Source organism: Carex rostrata, chromosome 5 (genome assembly GCF_964058835.1).
Source record: "Carex rostrata chromosome 5, lpCarRost1.2, whole genome shotgun sequence".
Lineage (NCBI taxonomy): Eukaryota > Viridiplantae > Streptophyta > Magnoliopsida > Poales > Cyperaceae > Carex > Carex rostrata.
In genome coordinates, this window is record NC_135922.1 from 10,995,960 (window position 1) to 11,014,294 (window position 18,335).

The 18,335-nt window shown below is 35.2% G+C and overlaps 3 protein-coding genes and 1 long non-coding RNA gene across 5 annotated transcripts in view; 2 read left to right on the forward strand and 2 right to left on the reverse strand.

Moving 5' to 3' along the window:
* Positions 1-3,756: 3,756 nt before the first annotated feature.
* LOC144554050 (uncharacterized) lies at positions 3,757-7,991 on the forward strand. 2 transcript variants are annotated; one of them, XM_078302261.1, is made up of 5 exons: positions 3,757-4,257; positions 4,875-5,619; positions 5,832-5,988; positions 6,357-6,635; positions 7,683-7,991. In XM_078302261.1, exons 1-5 carry the CDS (start codon positions 4,008-4,010, stop codon positions 7,785-7,787), a joined length of 1,536 nt encoding a protein of 511 aa, XP_078158387.1. In that variant the 5' UTR covers positions 3,757-4,007; the 3' UTR covers positions 7,788-7,991. The 2 variants fall into 2 exon arrangements, with proteins under 2 accessions (XP_078158387.1, XP_078158389.1); XM_078302263.1 differs by having other exon boundaries at positions 7,686-7,931.
* A 15-nt stretch (positions 7,992-8,006) lies between these two features.
* On the forward strand, positions 8,007-9,277 carry LOC144554051 (uncharacterized). Its single transcript, XR_013511525.1, has 2 exons — positions 8,007-8,217; positions 8,928-9,277. It is a non-coding gene; the product is annotated as an uncharacterized LOC144554051 (long non-coding RNA).
* A 2,420-nt stretch (positions 9,278-11,697) lies between these two features.
* LOC144554155 (disease resistance protein RGA2-like) overlaps positions 11,698-18,335 on the reverse strand; it is a 64,936-nt gene continuing 58,298 nt past the window's right edge. Inside the window, exon 3 of the mRNA XM_078302420.1 lies at positions 11,698-11,801. The gene's annotated coding sequence lies outside the window, so the exon portion shown is untranslated. The remainder of the gene's footprint in view (positions 11,802-18,335) is intronic.
* On the reverse strand, positions 11,838-17,037 carry LOC144554156 (putative disease resistance protein RGA3). Its single transcript, XM_078302422.1, has 2 exons — positions 13,015-17,037; positions 11,838-12,121 (listed from the first exon to the last, which is right to left on the reverse strand). Exon 1 carries the CDS (start codon positions 16,907-16,909, stop codon positions 13,034-13,036), a length of 3,876 nt encoding a protein of 1,291 aa, XP_078158548.1. The 5' UTR covers positions 16,910-17,037; the 3' UTR covers positions 11,838-12,121; positions 13,015-13,033.

Consider the following 18,335-nt stretch of genomic DNA (forward strand, 5'->3'; position numbering starts at 1 on the left):
CGACATTTGTGTTCATTTGTTTTCAAGTTAAAACTCAATTATATATATATAGCTATCTGTCTTTTTAATTTTTTTAATAATTTCAACTGGTTTTCCCAGTTACAGAGTTCAGTCACTACATCTTATCAGTTCAATGTATCAATGGTTTACACATTATGATACCTTGGTTGACCAGTATGTATAGGGAGCAAAATCCACTTTTATGGAGTATATATATAGTTAAAACCTAATATTGAAGTAAACCAAAATACCAAATGTTACTCACCAGAGAGAGAAGGAAGAAAAGAAGAACAGCAAAAATAAAAATAGTAATAAAAGAGAGAACAAAGGAGAGAATAGATGGCAGAGAATGTGAAGTGCCTGATGTAATATTTACTTAAATGAGGTCCTTATTGCATATAGAATGATGCTTCACTTTCACTCTCACTCTGGTTTAATTATATGATTCTGTGTTTGAAAGCACTCTCTTTTAAGATTTGCAGTAACTTTCTCTTTTGGAATCAACTTAATATAATAAGCTCACACTCATCAGTGCACTTATTGGAGTATAGGTATAGTTAAAACCTAATATTGAAGTACCAAAAATACCAAAGGTAACAAAAACAAAAAGAGGAACAAAAGAAAAACAGCAAAAACTAAACATAGTAATAAAAGAAAAAGAGATAGGCAAAGATATTAGCAGAGTAGTTTTTGCTTCGTGCAGCTCACGGACAGTAGAGTCAAAACAACACTGCATAGACTTGTGGCGCTGCATACAACAAAAACTGTTCTGTCAATATCTTTACCCGAAAGAACAAATAACATATGACACAAATGTGAAGCACCTGATGTAATATTTACTTAAATGAGGGTTTTATTGCATATAGATTGATGCTCACTTTCCCTTTTTTAAGATTTGTTGTAGCTTTCACTTTTGGAACCAACTTAATATATTAAGCTCACACTCATCAGTGCACTTATTGTGTGATCTTCAAATAAATAAAATTATCTTTTTAACTTTTGCACTACTTATAAACTATTTAAAAGATTGTTGCAGACAGCAAATATGACTCGATAAATATAGAAAATTGGCAATAGTATTAGAGAAGATTCACATATTATAGAGATTGACCAGCAGATTAACTCGAACTCTTACTGTTGAATAATTTATTGAGGGTGGTCATAAAATGAGAAATTTTGGAGGGCATATACGAAAGAAAACCTCTCACTTATCTATAAGGAGTAGGGGTTCGATAACATCAAAATTTGTAGGCACTTGATCTGCGCAAATTATAAAATTATTTGTATGAATTTTTTTTTTTTGAAAACTTGGTAATAGCTATCAAGGTTCGTGAGGAGGAATCAAACTCTCAACCTTTGAGTATAACAATTTGTATGAATCTTAATGCAGACTAGACAGCTACCTTTTTACTGAATCCTCCTCTTCTCATTTGATAATATTTTCACACATACAAGTTTCCGTAAAAAAATAGAAAAATAAAGGCAAAAAAATAATTTGATGTTATCTGGGATCCCTGACCCACCAAATCCTAAATAATTAATTCATTGATGTACCCTTCATTGATACAAAGTAATGTTTATTGGACCGAATTAAGATTGTCAAATTAAAAAATTATTTAGTTTCTAAAAAATATAATCGAACCAATCAAATTAAATTTGTTTACTGAATAATAACTAAATTAAAATAACCAAAGTAAATTTCAATTTATTTGATTGAATCAAAATAAGAAATATTAAATTTTAATAATTCAAAACTCAATACATATACAAATATAAATACAAATATGAATTATATATATAAATTTGTTGATATTACATACATTATTCAATTCCATACAAAATATATAGATATTCTTAAATATCCATACCAAAATATAAGTTGTTTATATTACATTATATAAATCATGGATTTGAACTATATATAGTTTGGTCGGTTTGATCTTTTCAACCGAACCGATTAATTTAAATAAAAAACCGAACCATTTAATACAATTTTTTTTCTGTTTGATTGACAACCAAATAAACCGGACCCAATGAACGCTCCTATTGATACCCTTCCTCTGATAAAGAAAATGCTTAACAATCAAGAGAACGGAATCGAGGGCAATCCAATGCCCGATTAAAACCGTATGATTCTCATCAAAATTCACATGGACAACTTAAATTATATAGATCAAAGTGCATACATATCTTGATATGAATCAGACGGCTCATACCGGACATCTTGACCGCTCCTACTCACAAGAGCAGAGCTAGAAAACTAAAATTCTGCCCTAAATCTAACAACAGGCATTTCTTTGACAAAGAAGTTGAAAAAATAAAAGAATAAAAAGAACTGACTTTGAATTTAAGCTACATATTTAAATTTTAAATGATAAGTTTCTGATACCGTAGGAAAGTAGAATGTAGTAATTAAACAAAGTATTATTGATTTTGATCTCATTTTGTGTCGTGTTAAACGTGACGTCACGTGATAGTCACATCTAATTTCTTATTTTTTTTTTCAAAATTTGAATTGTTCGTTGATTTTTTTTTTTTAAATAACAGAAGTTGTAAAAATATCGTAACATAAGAAAAATGTGAGGAACCTAAAAACTATATATTTTAATATTTTTGTTTGATTGTAAAATGTTGATTAAAAAAAAGTATCTAAAATAGTATAGAAAATGATGTTTCATTCCATGCTATGATGTTTTTATTGCGTAATAATCGATGATAATACGACGTTCTGTAATGTATTTTGATGTATTCAAGGGCGGATCTAGGTTGAACCAGCTTCTTAGATTTTGAAATTCTATGAAGATATATAGGCTCATACTAACTTTTTTTTTTGAATTTTTTTTTTTGCCCTTCTTTGAAATTTTGATCTATAATTTGAATTAACTTTAGAGTTAAAATTAGAATAATTTTTTTTATTTTGAATTAGTAATTATAATTATAAGTTAGAATGGAACTTATAAGTTAGAGTATTGGTTTTTTTTATTTAGTATATGATTAACTATTTAAATTCAATTCATTATTTTTTTACTTTTTCTAATAAAAATTCTGAATCTAACTCCTAGACGTATTGTGACGTGTGAAAATCGATACATATAATGTCTATGATATATCAACATCGGTCACACAAATTGTGTCCAAGATGGAAGAGGGGGCTGTCCGATGGCCATCGGATCACTTTTGTGTTCGATGAGTTCTCTCACCATCAGATCAGCTTTATGATTCGTGTGTACGGATTTTAAAGCAGATGCGAAATTGCGGGCGCGAATCCTAAAGCAGATCGGACGGTGAAGAGAACCCATCGAACACAAAAGTAGTCCGATGGGCGTCGGACGCCTCCTCTCCCGTCCAAGATATCATGCCAATTACTTACACATAAAATTCATACATAAATTGTTGTCCCAAATATTAATATATCATACCATTTACTTGCCCATAAAATTCACACATATTATGTCATCCGTGACTTTGCCATGAAACTTAACCGTGGCTACCTAACATTTTCCATCGGGAAGGAATACTTATCCCCCGAGTTAACTCCAATTTTGAGGTTAGTTACAAACCGTCTGATCTGCTTTAGCCCTTGGTTCGATTCTGATCAAACGGTGCTCATCTAAAATCAAAATTTAAGTTACTTGAGAGGAAGTACACTCATCGGGAAGTCCTACCGTGGCTGAACCAGGTCTAACTCGGCCCAAGGCCATATCACCTGACAGTGGGACCCACAATCCAGAAACGCGGTCTCTAGTCTTAGATCTTGACACTCGAACTTAGAATTTATCCTTTCCTTTTCTCTCATCTCCTCTCTCTCTCTCTCGTCGATCCCGATTCCTTGCCTCTCAGTTTCTAATCCTCTCTAATCACACGCATCATAAACAAATTGAGGATACCTTCAATGCATAAACAAGTTTCCCCAACTCCATCTAGGTTTAGGTTTAGGATCAAGGTTACTGCTTCAGTCGCCGTCGTCAAACCCTAGCTACTACTGGTTGGTTGCATTCGTTCCCGCAATGGAAACCAACAACAGGGAAGAAGAAGCTACTCCTGATTCATGGGAGACTGCGGATCTGGAGGAGAGTGTGAATCGTCTCTTTATCTCCTCCTCTCGAAAGAGCAATTCTGATTCTCCTTCTCCGCCACCGCCGCCACCTCCTCCTGGGGCCGTGGATTCGTCTCCAGTTCAACCAACAGAGGAGGCAATAGCTCAGGTGGATCAGTTTCTCAAGGAGGCGCTGGAGAAACCTCGTGAGCGGATATCTGGTATATAACTAGAATATTGTGTTAGTTTATATTAGATATTAGAGTATATTATGTTTGGATGAAGTTAGAATAGCTAGAGTAAGAAAAAGTTGGGGTTAGTGCTATTCTCAGTTTGCTATTCTACATTTGGTTAGGTTATGCTCAATTTGAATAGCTGGAATAGCTTGCAAGAAGTTGGGTTAGGCTATTCCTACAAAAAGATGGATTTGGCTATTCTAATAAGACAAGCGGTTAGCTAGCTATTCTCAAATTGCATCCAAACATTTTGAAGTGAGAATAGCTAGAATAGCGAAAAAGTTGGGGTTAGCGCTATTCTCAATTTGCTATTCTATTGGTTAGCTAGAAAAAGTTGGGGTTAGCTCACTATTCCTGCAAAATGTTGGGTTAGACCATTCCCATCCAAACATACTTTTTTTTTAGAAATTTGGAGAGAGTTACAGATTGTAGGAAATGTGCTTATTCTTTCTTTAAATTGAATATGCATTATCTGGGATTACTTGAGAGATCACAGTTCTACGGTATCCGCTTACATTCATTAAATTAAACTGCATTTATAGATTTCTTATTAGATGCAAATGTAATTTCAAATTTACATGGAAGGTTTTTCCTTTTAACAGTGTTGAGGATGGAACAGGACATTGAGAGGTTAATACGAAACCCTAGGGAAATACAAATTGAGTTCACTGCACTGCCCACTTCTTACTTACGACTTGCTGCACACAGACTTGCGCAACACTACTCCCTACAATCAATTGCCATACCCGATCCGATAACACTTGATGGGTCCGGGCCCGGGTCTCGGATTATAATCCGTAAAATCACCACTGACTGTCGATTGCCTACAGTTCGACTTGCTGATATACCCGTCAACCTACCACAGGAGGACACGAGTTCTGTACCGGTCAAACTTGCAATCAAACCAAGGCAACACAGAAACCTGCATGGATCTGGCCTCGGTGGAAGCTCATCTAGGTCAAATTTTCCGAAAACTGTGGAGGAGAGAAAAGAAGAGTATAATAGAGCACGTGCTAGAATATTTAATGATTCTAATTCTAGTGGTAATAGCAGCACAGTTAGTAAACCACGTGATGAACCAAGATTGCCAGATAGCCTTGACAATTGCGGGTTTGTAGAACCAGATTTGGATGAGACGTATGAACTTGCCGGTAATTTTAATTCAAGTTCGAGTTCGAATTTGAATTCTTTGGCAAATAGAGGGAGTAACAGTAGTGGTAGTAATAGGAATAGGGGTGAGAGTGAAGCAGGGTTAACCCGGACCCGATCTGGTGGGTCCCGGGTTGCCATATTTAGAGACCGAGACATTGATCGAAAGGATCCTGACTACGACCGCAGTTATGATAGGTATAATCTCTCTCTCTATCTCTCTCGCTCCTTTTGTGTGACATTTCATGACATAGTATTATATTTGATAGCACCAACGGTTTTACCTATTTCTCTTGTTGGATTGATAATAGTAATGAATTAGCGAAATTGACAGCAAAATTGGGTCTTCTACGCAACCATGATTTTAGGTGTTAACCAGAGCATTTTTTGTGGCTTTGGATGTGATACAGATATGTGAAGAGGTTTGATCCGGGTTTCGGGTACAATGGCGGGTCATATCCGATGCAACCGCTTTATGTGCCAGCTGTAAACTACAACACAGAGTTCCCCCAGCTTGGGCCTGCTCCTCGTCCTTCTCATCAGCTCTCCATTGACTCACCCCAGCAGGTTGTTATTACTTTTCACAAAATATTGGCTAACTTTATGTGTTCCTACAGATTCAGTATATTACGCGTAACCTTGTAACAAACAAATGTGTTCCTCTAATTAAAGTACTTCAGCGGTAAGCATTGCCTATTTATGCAGAGATAAAACTTAAGATGGGCCACTTTCTTTTTGAAGTAAATGAAAAAAGGAGGATACGAGAAGATAGTGCTTAGTATAAATGGTATTTTCTATGGTTATGAAATTACCTTTTCTTATTCTGGGTTGAAGGCATTGTTAGAGTACTTGTAAAATTACTGATTTTAGTAAAATATATGTTGGATATGTAAATTTTGTTTAGTGTTATGTGCTGAAAATTACCTATTACCTAGGCTCGATCGGTGTCACCACACATGCAAGGTGGGCCATGGTCATCAGTGGCTCACCCGCCACCTCAGCAAGTCGGGCAACTTACCTTGCCATACCACTCTTCTCATCATGAAGCCATGATTGCTCATCAATTTAATGCCACAAGCCCTATTAGTGGGGGTGGTGCGCCAGGTCTCAGGACGCCTGTGTACATCCACTCTCCACAGTACGCTGTGTCTGGTAGACCTGGTGTACCCATCTCCTATGTGGCTTCTCACGAGCACATGCAACATTTCCTCCAGGTTCCTCTTTTTTTGTTACGACTTATTTTACTATTTGTATGAGTCGGGCTACAATACTATATATAGCGCATATTATTCCGTACTATGGATCAATATCTCCATTTTTGAAGTTCAAACAATCAATCCGAACCATTCAACATGATCTCCATATGAAAATGTATTTGTAGATCAAATTTTACATATTTCTGTGTAGACAATTCAAAAGTAGTGATTTTCTATCTATCTTAAAGAATAGTAAAAAAATTCTAAAAAAAATGTAAAAGTTAGTATACAAGTACATTTTCATATGAAAATCACGTTGAACAATTCAGATAAACTATTTGGACTTTAAAAACGAGAATATTGAACCATAGTACGGACAAATATGCGCTATGCATAGTACCATGGCCTCACTCCTTTTTGTATTTTTAGGTCCCGTTAGAGGAAGGTTAGTCAAAGAAGTGCGTTTCAGATTTTCTTTCTTCCATAGTAGCTTCTTCTTCATTACAGTATCTAAAGTAGCCCCTGGTGTTAAGGAGATCTTACTTAATGATTACTTTTACACATTAAAAAACTGTGATTGTTCAAAAAAACAATCTATGAAGAAAGTACGACTTGAAAGAATAGATAATACCATATTAGATCTCCTTAAGAATACGTGGATGCTGCCACGTACAGGAGAACTATAGTGCTTTTAAGTCCTAATGATAAAAATGGAACGGTTGAAGTGTATCACATATAAATGTTTTTATTATATTGCGGTTTTCCTGCAATTCTTTTTTTTTTTTTTTTTTAGAAATACTTCAGTAAGCTCTTGCTTTATAAAAAATGACAAAAGATCCTGTACTTTCTTAATAATTATCCAAGAACTAGGATTCTTTTATTTTTTGGTAATCATTGGCAAAATAAATTTTGTTATTTTACAATGTGAATAAATGATATTATCACTGTAATTTTTTATTTTTATTTTCATATCAAGTTTTCTCACTCCTTTGAACTTATCCAATAACTTAAGGGGCAGATTTGCAAATGTGTCTTACTATTGTTCTGCTGGGTTTACTATTGTAGCAGGCACAGCCGCATCAGCATCAGCATCAGCATCACCAGCAACAGCAACAGCAACAGCAACAACAACAACAAGATGGTAATTATGGATTCGCCCGGCCCCGGTAGAGGGGCCTGGCCATGCCTGTGCCACTCTCTGTCTTCCAGCTCAGCAATTCAACAGTAAATCATTTTTGGCTGGTAGTGGTGCAGGCATGAAAACGCTCCGAGGGGGGCTGCCAGAATATCATCCGATGTTCCCCCTTGGTTAACTAGAGGCAGAGTAGAGAGATACGGATGGAAGGAGAGGGAAGGAGAGAGAGAGGACGGAAGGTGATGGAGAGACAGATTGAGAGGGGGGCTGCCGGAATACCATCTAATGTTCTCCCTCGGTTAACAAGAGACAGACTAGAGAGTGATATGGATGGAAGGAGAGGGAAAGAGAGAGAGAGAAGGATGGAAGGAGATGGAGAGAGAGAGAGAGAGAGAGAGAGAGAGAGAGAGAGAGATTGCAAATTACAAGAGGGAATATTGTGCCACTGTCTCCTCTCACCAAAAGGTACGCAATTTAATAGTTTACCAGATGTTTCTCAGAGCAGCATATCTACTTTCAGAAAGAGCAATATATTTCTTAGAATGAGGCTATGGTAATGTGCATATTATAGATCAACCCATGCTATGGATCCATATATCTATTTTCAATGATAAAATAGTCGATCCAAACCGTTAAACATGATCTCCATATGAAAATTTACTTGGAAAGCAAATCATTGTTTATGGATAAGTAGAAAATCATTGTTTTTTTACTTGTTTTTATTACTTGGAGAGCAAATCGTATTTTTTTACTATTTTTTTAGATAAGTAGAAAATCATTGTTTTTGGATGGTCCAGAATTTTTAAATCAAGTGATTTTCTACCTATCCAAATAAAATAGTAAAAAAATAAGAAAAATGTAAAATTTGGTACACAAGTACTCACATTGAACGGTTCAGATCAATGGTTTGGTTGTTTAAAAACATTGATATGAATCCATAGCGTGGGCTGCTGTGTAATATGCATATTATCATAGCCTCACGCCCTCACTCTATTTCTTATCATATACTTCCCTGCTACCTTGCTGAGAATTTAAATGTCTTTTTTGGGTTTTGAATAACAAAATAGTTATCCTTAAAAAAGAATAACAAAATAGTTGCTAACAAAAAGCACTTTTGTGTTTTTCATGCTTCGGTTTGATTTAATTTTATAATAGTTACCTTGTTGGTTTATCAGGGGCCTTCTAGTCCTTTGCCTCTTCTGGTGATGAAGTGGCACATTGCGTGCTTTGGGGATAGTAAGTTCTCTACTTTGGAGGTTCTGAAAAAAAAAAAAAGTGGAACTAATTGTTTGTAACATATGAATTAACTAGAAGCCAAGTCATTTTTGTGGTGATCACGGCCTTCGTGTGGTCACTTTCTTTGCTAGTTGGATGGATGTTATGTGTGTTTCTATGTTTTGAGTTGCAATTATTAGTTCTATGCTTTGGTGGAAATAGTGAATTAGTGACTCTTCATTTGTTACTTCTGTTTTTGCCCTTTTAAGTTGAAGAATGAAGAGGTAGCTTGTTTGAATTTTGGATTTTTTTTGGATTATTGTCCATAAACTCTGTATTTTGTTAATTCCCTCTGTTATTGTCTTAGGATTCGTTATAGCAAGCAAAACATATGATAATATCTTTTTTCTTGTAAAAAGTCCAAAAATATGAATTAATTTTTATTCACCAAATATATCTAATTATCTTTTGCAAAATCCTCATAATGGAATTTGCGAGGAAACTAATGGTATAAACAATAAACCAGTTGCAATCAAAGAATATTTTCTCGTCATTCTTGATAAATTCAATTAGAGCTGAAACAATAAACTTCACAACGGAACAAAATTAATGGTTGGATGTCAAATAAATAGAACTAATGTCAAGCGGTCTGGTGGCTGATTAGTGCAATTAATGGTTACCCGATCCATAATTTCATTCTTTGTATAAATCCTAATTTACTAGTATAATGCCATGCGTTGCAACATTAAATATTATTGTTTGACATTCACGTAAAATTAAGAAAAAATATATTTAAATGAAAATAAAAGACAAATAAAAAAATAAACTTCAAATAATAAATAACAAATGAAGAAAAAAAAAGCATCAAATATATCATAAAAAAAGTTCTTGAAGTATTATTACGATTTAATATCTAATTTTCTCCACAAGCAAAACAGGTACTCATTAAATTTACTAGAGGAGAAATGATCTGTAAATAAATAAAATTGAGAAAGATATAATGAAATGATTGAAATAAGGTTTGGAAATTTATTTTTCAATCTTAGCCGTTGACGGATCTGAACAATTCTACGTGCATAATATAAAAATAGAGATAACTTTGTGAATGCAGTAACAAATGAAAAGAATCTCAAAACAAATAAAATTTTATTTATTTTTAAAATGTACTAGAAACATAATTCACTGGCCTCTTGTCAAGTTGGCGTTGTTACCATAAAAAAAAAAATTTCTAGTTTCTAATTAACCAGCTGATTATATATTATACGTGTTTCTAAAAATTAAAACCCAAGTTGAATTCAATTTGCATAATTCTCTTAATTTAATTCTAATATAAATAGAGCGCCCCCTTCCAAAATTTCAACATTTGTTGTACTTGTACCAGATTATCAGCATACTACCATTGGAAGGAGCAACCGAGCAATTAATTGCTTTCAAAATCTTTTTTGTTTCTCACAATAAAAGAAAGGAAAGAAAAACAACAAATGCTTTCATCCAGTTGGCATGCTGGGCAAAAGCCAAAAAAAAAGAAAAAAGAAAAAGAAAATAATCAGTATAAAAAAAGTAGTTGCTTTGTCTTTGGGTTCTTATTAACTAAGAACTAAGATATGATTGAATAATGTTCATGCCACTGTGATAATATTTGGTATGGAACTGGACCAATTATATATTTCACCCAATATGATTTTCGGAGTACCTTTAGTTTTTCAGCATAATAAAAAAAATATATAATATTCCTCCAAAGAAATTTCCGCAACCATCTAAAAATCTAAGGTCCCGTTCGGCAACACATGGTGGATTAAATAATAATCCGTGCTAAGGAGGGGTTGTTCGGTAAGCTAAAGGAAGGGGCGAAAGATTAAGATGGCTAAAGGAAGCTAAAGGAAGGGGGGAGGTGCCTTAAGGAACGGGCAGGGGATTAAGATCCGGGCAAAAGGAGGCTAAAGGAGGTTGTCTTAATCCGCGCTAAGGAACCAGTGTTCGGCAAGATTAAGTGACTAAGGAAGCTAAAGTAGGCTCCTTTAGCCTTAAGGAGGCTTAAGGAGGCCCTAGCCGAACGGGGCCTAAGGGTGTAATATAATAAGACATTTAATTTTCTTTTTCTTTTTCTTCCTATCTTAGAAACAGAGCAATCACATTTCTAATATTTGAAGATTCTTTCGGCATTGCGTTTAGAATATGTTCTGATAATTCACATAATTATCTTCAAATTTGACATTTGGAGGTAATGTCTCATCTCGTCTTAGCATGGCTGAAAAAATATCTAACTTCCGAACTATAAAATATATATAACTAATTTTATATTAAAGTTAGGTGTAAAAACAGATTAAGAACTCTCTTCAGTCTTCACATTTTTCTTTTTCTCGTACTGAAAAATAAATTTAGATAGAAAAAAAATGCTGCTAAGAGTATATAAAGAGTGAGCAATTTTTGTTTTTAGTGCAAACGAAACCTCATAAAAAAAATTTAACTATAAAATTGTTTAATTGATATTAATTGAAATAGTTTACTTAGTCAAATGGTGATACATTGAAACATATTTTTTTAAAAGAGAAATGTGGATGTTTAGTATTCCTATTCCATTAATAGGAACACCAATGTATACTATAATATATATATAAAAAAAAAAAGAGAGAAGAGAACTGAAAAAACAACAAAACAAAACTAAAAATATTGAAAAAAACTGAAAAAAAACTGAAAAATAAAGCTGAAAAATTACAATATTTTTAATCTCGACCAAAGTTATTTCAAACCAACTAGTCACCTCTTGTGCTATCTTCATGGCTAACAACCTATGCAGTTTGCTATCTCCTCTAAAAATCCTTCTACATTTCTCCCTCCACAAAATGAAACAAACTGATGTCAGAATTTGTTTCAATTTCTTTTTCTTGAAGTGTAGAAACATTGAAACATATTGATTGATCTATCTTTTTTAAACATCATCATATTATTATTTTCAGAATCAACTGCTTCGAGTTGTTGCACATTATCATATTAAGAGATCATAAGTTAAAAAAAAAAAAAAATTCAAAAAATATAACCATACATAAAGATAGATGTACCAGGCACATAGCTCCACATACCTCATAGTACATCTTCTATCACTAAAAATAGATTTCCATCAAGCTTCAATGATGAATTGGACTTCACTCTACAGCTGGAAAAATCACATTAATTAAAAAAATTGCTTGAATTATATATACTGCACAAAAGAATCGTGATGCTGTTATATGCTCTAAGTCTGAATATCTGCATTTTCAACTAGACAGGTTTAATTTGATCCTCATTTCGTTTTCAACATCTATGATGGCTACATTATTTATATGGGTGGATAGCCATAAAATGCATTACAAAATATCTCAAAGAACAAAAGACAAGATTACTTTGTTATTGTGATGTAAACCATTTATGATAAATATGTTTCTGATATTGACTCTCAGTTGTAAGTATTGTTAAAAAATCAATCTAATACTGAACAGTGTGTGTGTATTTGTGTTAGTATGCATGTGTCTTGTTGACATATAGGCACTGGTTTAGGTTTGCATCACCAATGTTACTAAGTGTTAAAATTAGCAGCATCAACTTCAATAGCCCAGTAAAAATTTAGACGAAGGCCCAACTTCAATTACTTACTAGAACATTCAAGAATACTAAACTAACTAGGCGGTGGAAAAAAACTAGACTATTCTATAGAAGACTAGGATATGTATATGAGTATCTTACTTGTAATTTCTAGATTAATACAAACCGACATTAGTCAAGTCGGTAGAAGAAATAATATGAATTATCTAGAAATTGTATAACCGACATTGTGGGAGTATAAATAGATAAGGGATGTGAGGCGTGAGGGTGAGTGAAAAATATATCAAGGCTGTGTATTCCAAACCTCGTACTCCTCTTAAATAGTAAAAGAAATTAAAGTTATACATAAACTCGTCTTTTATAATATTCCACAATCCAATTTAAATTTCCAACACTAAGATGTATATTGCTTGAAGAAATATGATTCAATGAGAATATTTGAAATAATATAGCAAAGAGATAATGTACCTCGCGAATGACAATATCTTTAGGATTGCGCTGAGAAACAGGAGATTTTGCAAGATGAAATCAACTGAGTTAGGGCTCCTCTTTTGCTGGATTGACCCAATTTTCCAATATATACATCCGGGATTTCAGAGATTAGGTGACAATACTTTCCGTGCTTCTGAAGATCCCTCTCCAAGAGGGAACACCCCCTGATCTCTAAATTATCAAGGTTCCTTAATTGCTGTAATAGGCCTTCTGGCAAGATCATTATTTTAGGGCATCTCTTAATTTCAAGAGTCTTGAGCGCTTCAAGCCCTTGCATCCCTTCCGGCAGAGATGAAAGGTTCATGCAATTAGAAATGTCGAGCGTTTCAAGAGCAGTGAGGCCTCCAATGCTCGATGGAAGGGAGTTCAAACTTTCACAAAACGAAATAACTAGCTCTTTGAGAGCCACCAAGCTACCTAACTGTTCCGGTAAGCTTTCCAAACTTTTGCAGCTAACAATGTTGAGCACTTGAAGGGCAGTGAGGCCTCCAATACTTGATGGAAAGGAATTCAAACTTTCACAATAACCAATTTTCAACTCTTTGAGAGCCACCAAGTTACCAAACCATTCCAGTTTTTCGGAGCCTCTAATTTCCAACTTCTCAAGAGATCTAGGGAGTTCAGGAACTTCAACCATGTTTGGACAATTGCTGATTCTTAGAGATTCAAGTTTAGGTAGTATCATTTGCTGACATGACATCTTTGGTGGTGGCTTTGATCTTGATTGGAGAAAGTTTTTGCAAGAAAAAACTTCCATAATTCGTAAGCAATTTAAATTACTTAGCTCTTCCTCTGGCCAAGAGGTAAGACTGTCACAGTTTTCGATGTAAAGAGATTCAAGAAATGTGAAGCACTTCCACAACCACAGGGGTGAGTGTGATGGAATAGATGAGAACCAAAAGTTGCTTGAATAAATACGTAGGTTTCGAAGAGCTGGAGCATTAACATCAACACTCAGCTTCCCACATTCTATTTCATCTTTTGGTGGTATGATGTGGTTGAATCCTTCGATAGTTAACTCCTCGAGAGACACCCAAGGGTTAAGGGAAAGAGATTTCCAAGGTTTAAAAGAGAGAGTTTCTTCTACAATATTTTCCCTTCCACCTCTGCTTTGAAGGATGAGGCCCTGGACATTTGTTATTCCAGTTGCAAGGCTTGACAGGGTATTGTTTCCTACAATTCTCATTTCTTCCAGTTTAGGTGTGGCAGGTATGGCACTTAGTTTGGGACATTTACTGATCGACAGCTCGCTCAGCACAGGGAAAATCAGTGATGTGTTTTCTCCAACATCTCCTTCACACCAGCAATCTAAATTTGGCATATCATATAAATATAATATTTTCAATGATGGAAAAGTTTTGGGTGCATCGTCAGCACCTTCAACATTCATCAATACACCACAACAGAAATGCCTCAAATTATCCATATGATCTATCTTCAATATTTGAAGAAGAGGTAGCCTATGTAATGGTGGTATGTTGATGCACCTTCTACATTCAACTATATACAGCTCAATTAGGTTTTCCAGCATCTGATATTCATTCATCCAGATGGGAAACTTGTCAGCTCTGTATTTTATGATTTGCAAAACCTTTAATTTATTACAAGGTTTAAGAGCATCTAACACCTCAAGATCAACAACCACTGCCTCTGAACTATTAGATCTGACACCCTCTGAAAATATGCCCGGCATCCCCCAACTTAGCACCAAATGGTCCAAATTTTGTTTAGATTCCATATTTACTTCTCTTGCTTCTCTAGCATTCCCAACTTCTCCTAGATTGTACACCTGTAGTTGGCCGCCAATATTTAGGGTCTTGAGCTCTCCAATTTTATTCCCATCACGGGTGCCAACTATGTAATATGTTAGTGTTTGTAAATATTTTAGTTCTCCGAGGCCTGGTGGTGTGCACCTCAATCCATCACAATTTTTAATGTGGAGATGCCGAAGGCTCATCATATATCTCATTCCTTCTGGTAGTTCTGAAAGACTATGACAATCAGAGAGCCTTAGAACTTGCAAAAGATAAAGTGTGGTAATTGCTTCTGGTATTACTGTTACTTTGAGATCCCAAAGATGAAGATACCTCAGGTGCTTCATCTTTCCAGGGGTAATGATAGTGCCTTTACTAGAATCACATAGTGACAAGTCACACACTCGCAAGAAGTTAGATTTCACAAATCCAATTTTCTTTATATAGGAATACCCGTCTGAAATTAGAGTGCGGGCAGCAGGATAACATTGAATGACATCATTAATATCCTTGGGAAATTTTCTCAGCAAGATATGTCGCTTATTACATTGTAAATTATTATTGATTTGTAATGGCTCTAGCAAAGAGAGACATTCATCTCTCATCACTGATTGTGCAAGATCGTGCATAAGATCGTGCATTTTGCACGTGGTCTGAGAGCGATATCCATGTTTACGATTGTAACAACCAACTTGCTCAACATCTTGCAAGAAGGACCTCCAAACCAACTCGTTGAAAGTAACACTGCCCCTCATTTCAAGATCACCCGGCCCGTCGGATGGAATAAATCCATGGGCCATCCAATAGTGCACGAGCTTCTCTTTTTCCATCACATGATCCTTTGGAAACACCGCACAAAATGCGAAACATTGTTTCATGTATGAAGGCAAGCTGTCATAGCTTAGTCTCAATACCGGCAAAACCTCATCTTTACCAGACATTTGTTCCCAGATTATGCTTTCTTTGAGGATATCCCGCCACTCTTGCACCTCGGACTTATAACTCATTAAGCTACCAAGTGTTTTTATAGCTAGCGGTAGTCCTCCACAATTCTGAACCAACTTCCTACCAATTTCAACAAGCTCTTCTTTTACCCCCTTGCTAAATGCCCTTTTTTGAAACAAGCTCCACGAGTCCTCCTCACCTAAGCATCCCAATTTACAACTCTCCATGGTACACATTATTTCAGCCACTCTGTCATTCCTTGTGGTAACTATTACAACACTCCCAGAATCACCACATTCTAATAGAGCTTTGAGACGCTCCCACTCACTGACATTGTCATTCCAAACATCATCTAGCACCAGAACGTATTTCTTTCCAGTTAAAATTTCTCTTAAACGCCTTTGGAGTAGCTCCATGTTGTCAATAGGAAGATTGCATTCCCCGTTAACTAACTCAATGATTGATTTAATAAGACGACCAATATTAAACTCCTCAGACACACAAATCCATAATTGTAAATTGAAGTATTCTTTCACTTTAGGATCATTGTAGACCAGCTGGGCAAGAGTGGTTTTGCCGAGTCCACCCATGCCGACAATCGGCAAGACCATCAAATTCCCAGTTGGACACACCGCAGTCAACAATTTCACCAAGTTTTCCTTGTCGTCCCTCCTCCCTACAACCTCCGACTCAATTACATAAGAATGGGTTATGGCATGATGAACGACACGCCCTTGCTGGCCAGGAACAAATTGAAACCTCACCATTTCAGTGACCAGCTCATCAATCCTCCTCACAACTTCCTTCAACTTTGTACTCATCTTGTACCGAAACAAAACTGGTTTTGCAGGAGATACAAAGCCACTTACATTCCCGGCCTTGTGGCCGCGTTTCACGGCATCCCGAAGTAGCTCCTCGTAACGGAACTCGTCAAGAACATCGTCAGCATCATAAGCAGCTGATTTCAGCTTAGTTAGCCAGGACTTCACGGCTTCATTAGCATCCCCTTTCTCCTCGGCATCAGTAAGTACGGCCTGGACCGCTAGCAGCTTGTCGCGGAGCCTCTCGCGCTGGTCATCAATGCCCCACATCTCGCCGATTTTCTGCACCAGTGAGTCTCCTGATTTCTCTACCACGATTTTTACCAGAGGTGGCAGCAATAGATCTGCCATTGCTGATTTAGAATGTAATTCAGTGACTAGAGTTAAATTTTAGGATGCTTTTGATCTCAGAGTAGAATGATTTAGGTGAGAAGAAAAATAGGAATTTGGTTTATCGTAAATGGAGTGAGTGGAGAGATGCAAAGTTTGAGATTTTGTCCTTGCTTTTTCAAAAAATTTCGTTGCGTTTATTTCTTTGGGGCAAGTAGTGCTATCCTTTTCAGAAGCTCCACGTGATATGTCCAGTAGGAATCTTGATCATTGGTAACATTAACATCCGTTGACACATGTCTCACGTAGCGAACTTGTGACATGGGGCTAGGTAAGCAACATGAAATTTACAAAATGATATATAAATTGAGAAGATATCTACGTATAATTAATTTTTTGGCGATGTAATATTTAGTTTTAGAATTATATATGAAAAAAATTTACATTTTGAATTTGTTATGAACAAGATCACATAATGAAAAATCATTCTTAGTTGTAGTTCTTGGCAGTTTAATTAAGTTCAACAGCTCATTTTTTAAGTTTAATCGGTCCATCATGTTGGATAATCATGTTAGAATATGAGGGTAAATGTTTAATTCTTTGCAAATTGAGGGTCAATGTTTCAAAATTGTACTTTTAATGATTAATATTTTTTTCAAAAAAAATATTACGATATTGACAATGATATTTTCAAGAGAATTATAATTACGCTCTGCAAACCTGAGTTAAACCAGAGTTCTAAATAGCGCTATAAAATCTATATACTCTATTGACGCTATAGCATGCGCGCTATAGCGATACAATATAACTATAGTGTTATTTTTTTAATAGATTCACTATGACACGATAAAAAAATATTTAAATATTTGATTATGACCTTAGCTAGCTAGTTTATAATTTTTACTAAACAAATACGATGTAATACAGAACAAGATCAATATTTTAGAATTATCTTTGAAATTTTAAATTTAATTATTCTGGAAAACAAAAATATATTTTCATGATGTCCTTGAAAAATAATGATAAATTTCTTTTCATATAGAATTTGTGCTTAAAATAATGTTGCCAACTTTGAGAACTTAATGGTCAATAATTGCTTGTAATTTGACAGATTGGATAGGGTTACTTTAGGTGGAATCCATATCCCCTGAATTTAAATCCGGACCGTTCAATCATAATCCATATCAATCTGGTTCAAGATGAAACGCATGAGACTCCTTTAATATTCGTGTCAAAGTAGATTTGACGGTCCTGATCTAAATTCAAATGTTCTGTTACCTTGGGTGATATGAATTCACTTTGATTGTTTGCTGCACTGCAATTTTACATACTGGTCAATGGTCATGCATGAGTTATTGTCGGACATTTATTTGCTGGTCCCTACAATAAAGAAGAGTAACATGCATTGCTGATGATGAGTCATTGTCAGATGACATTCAATGCCAAA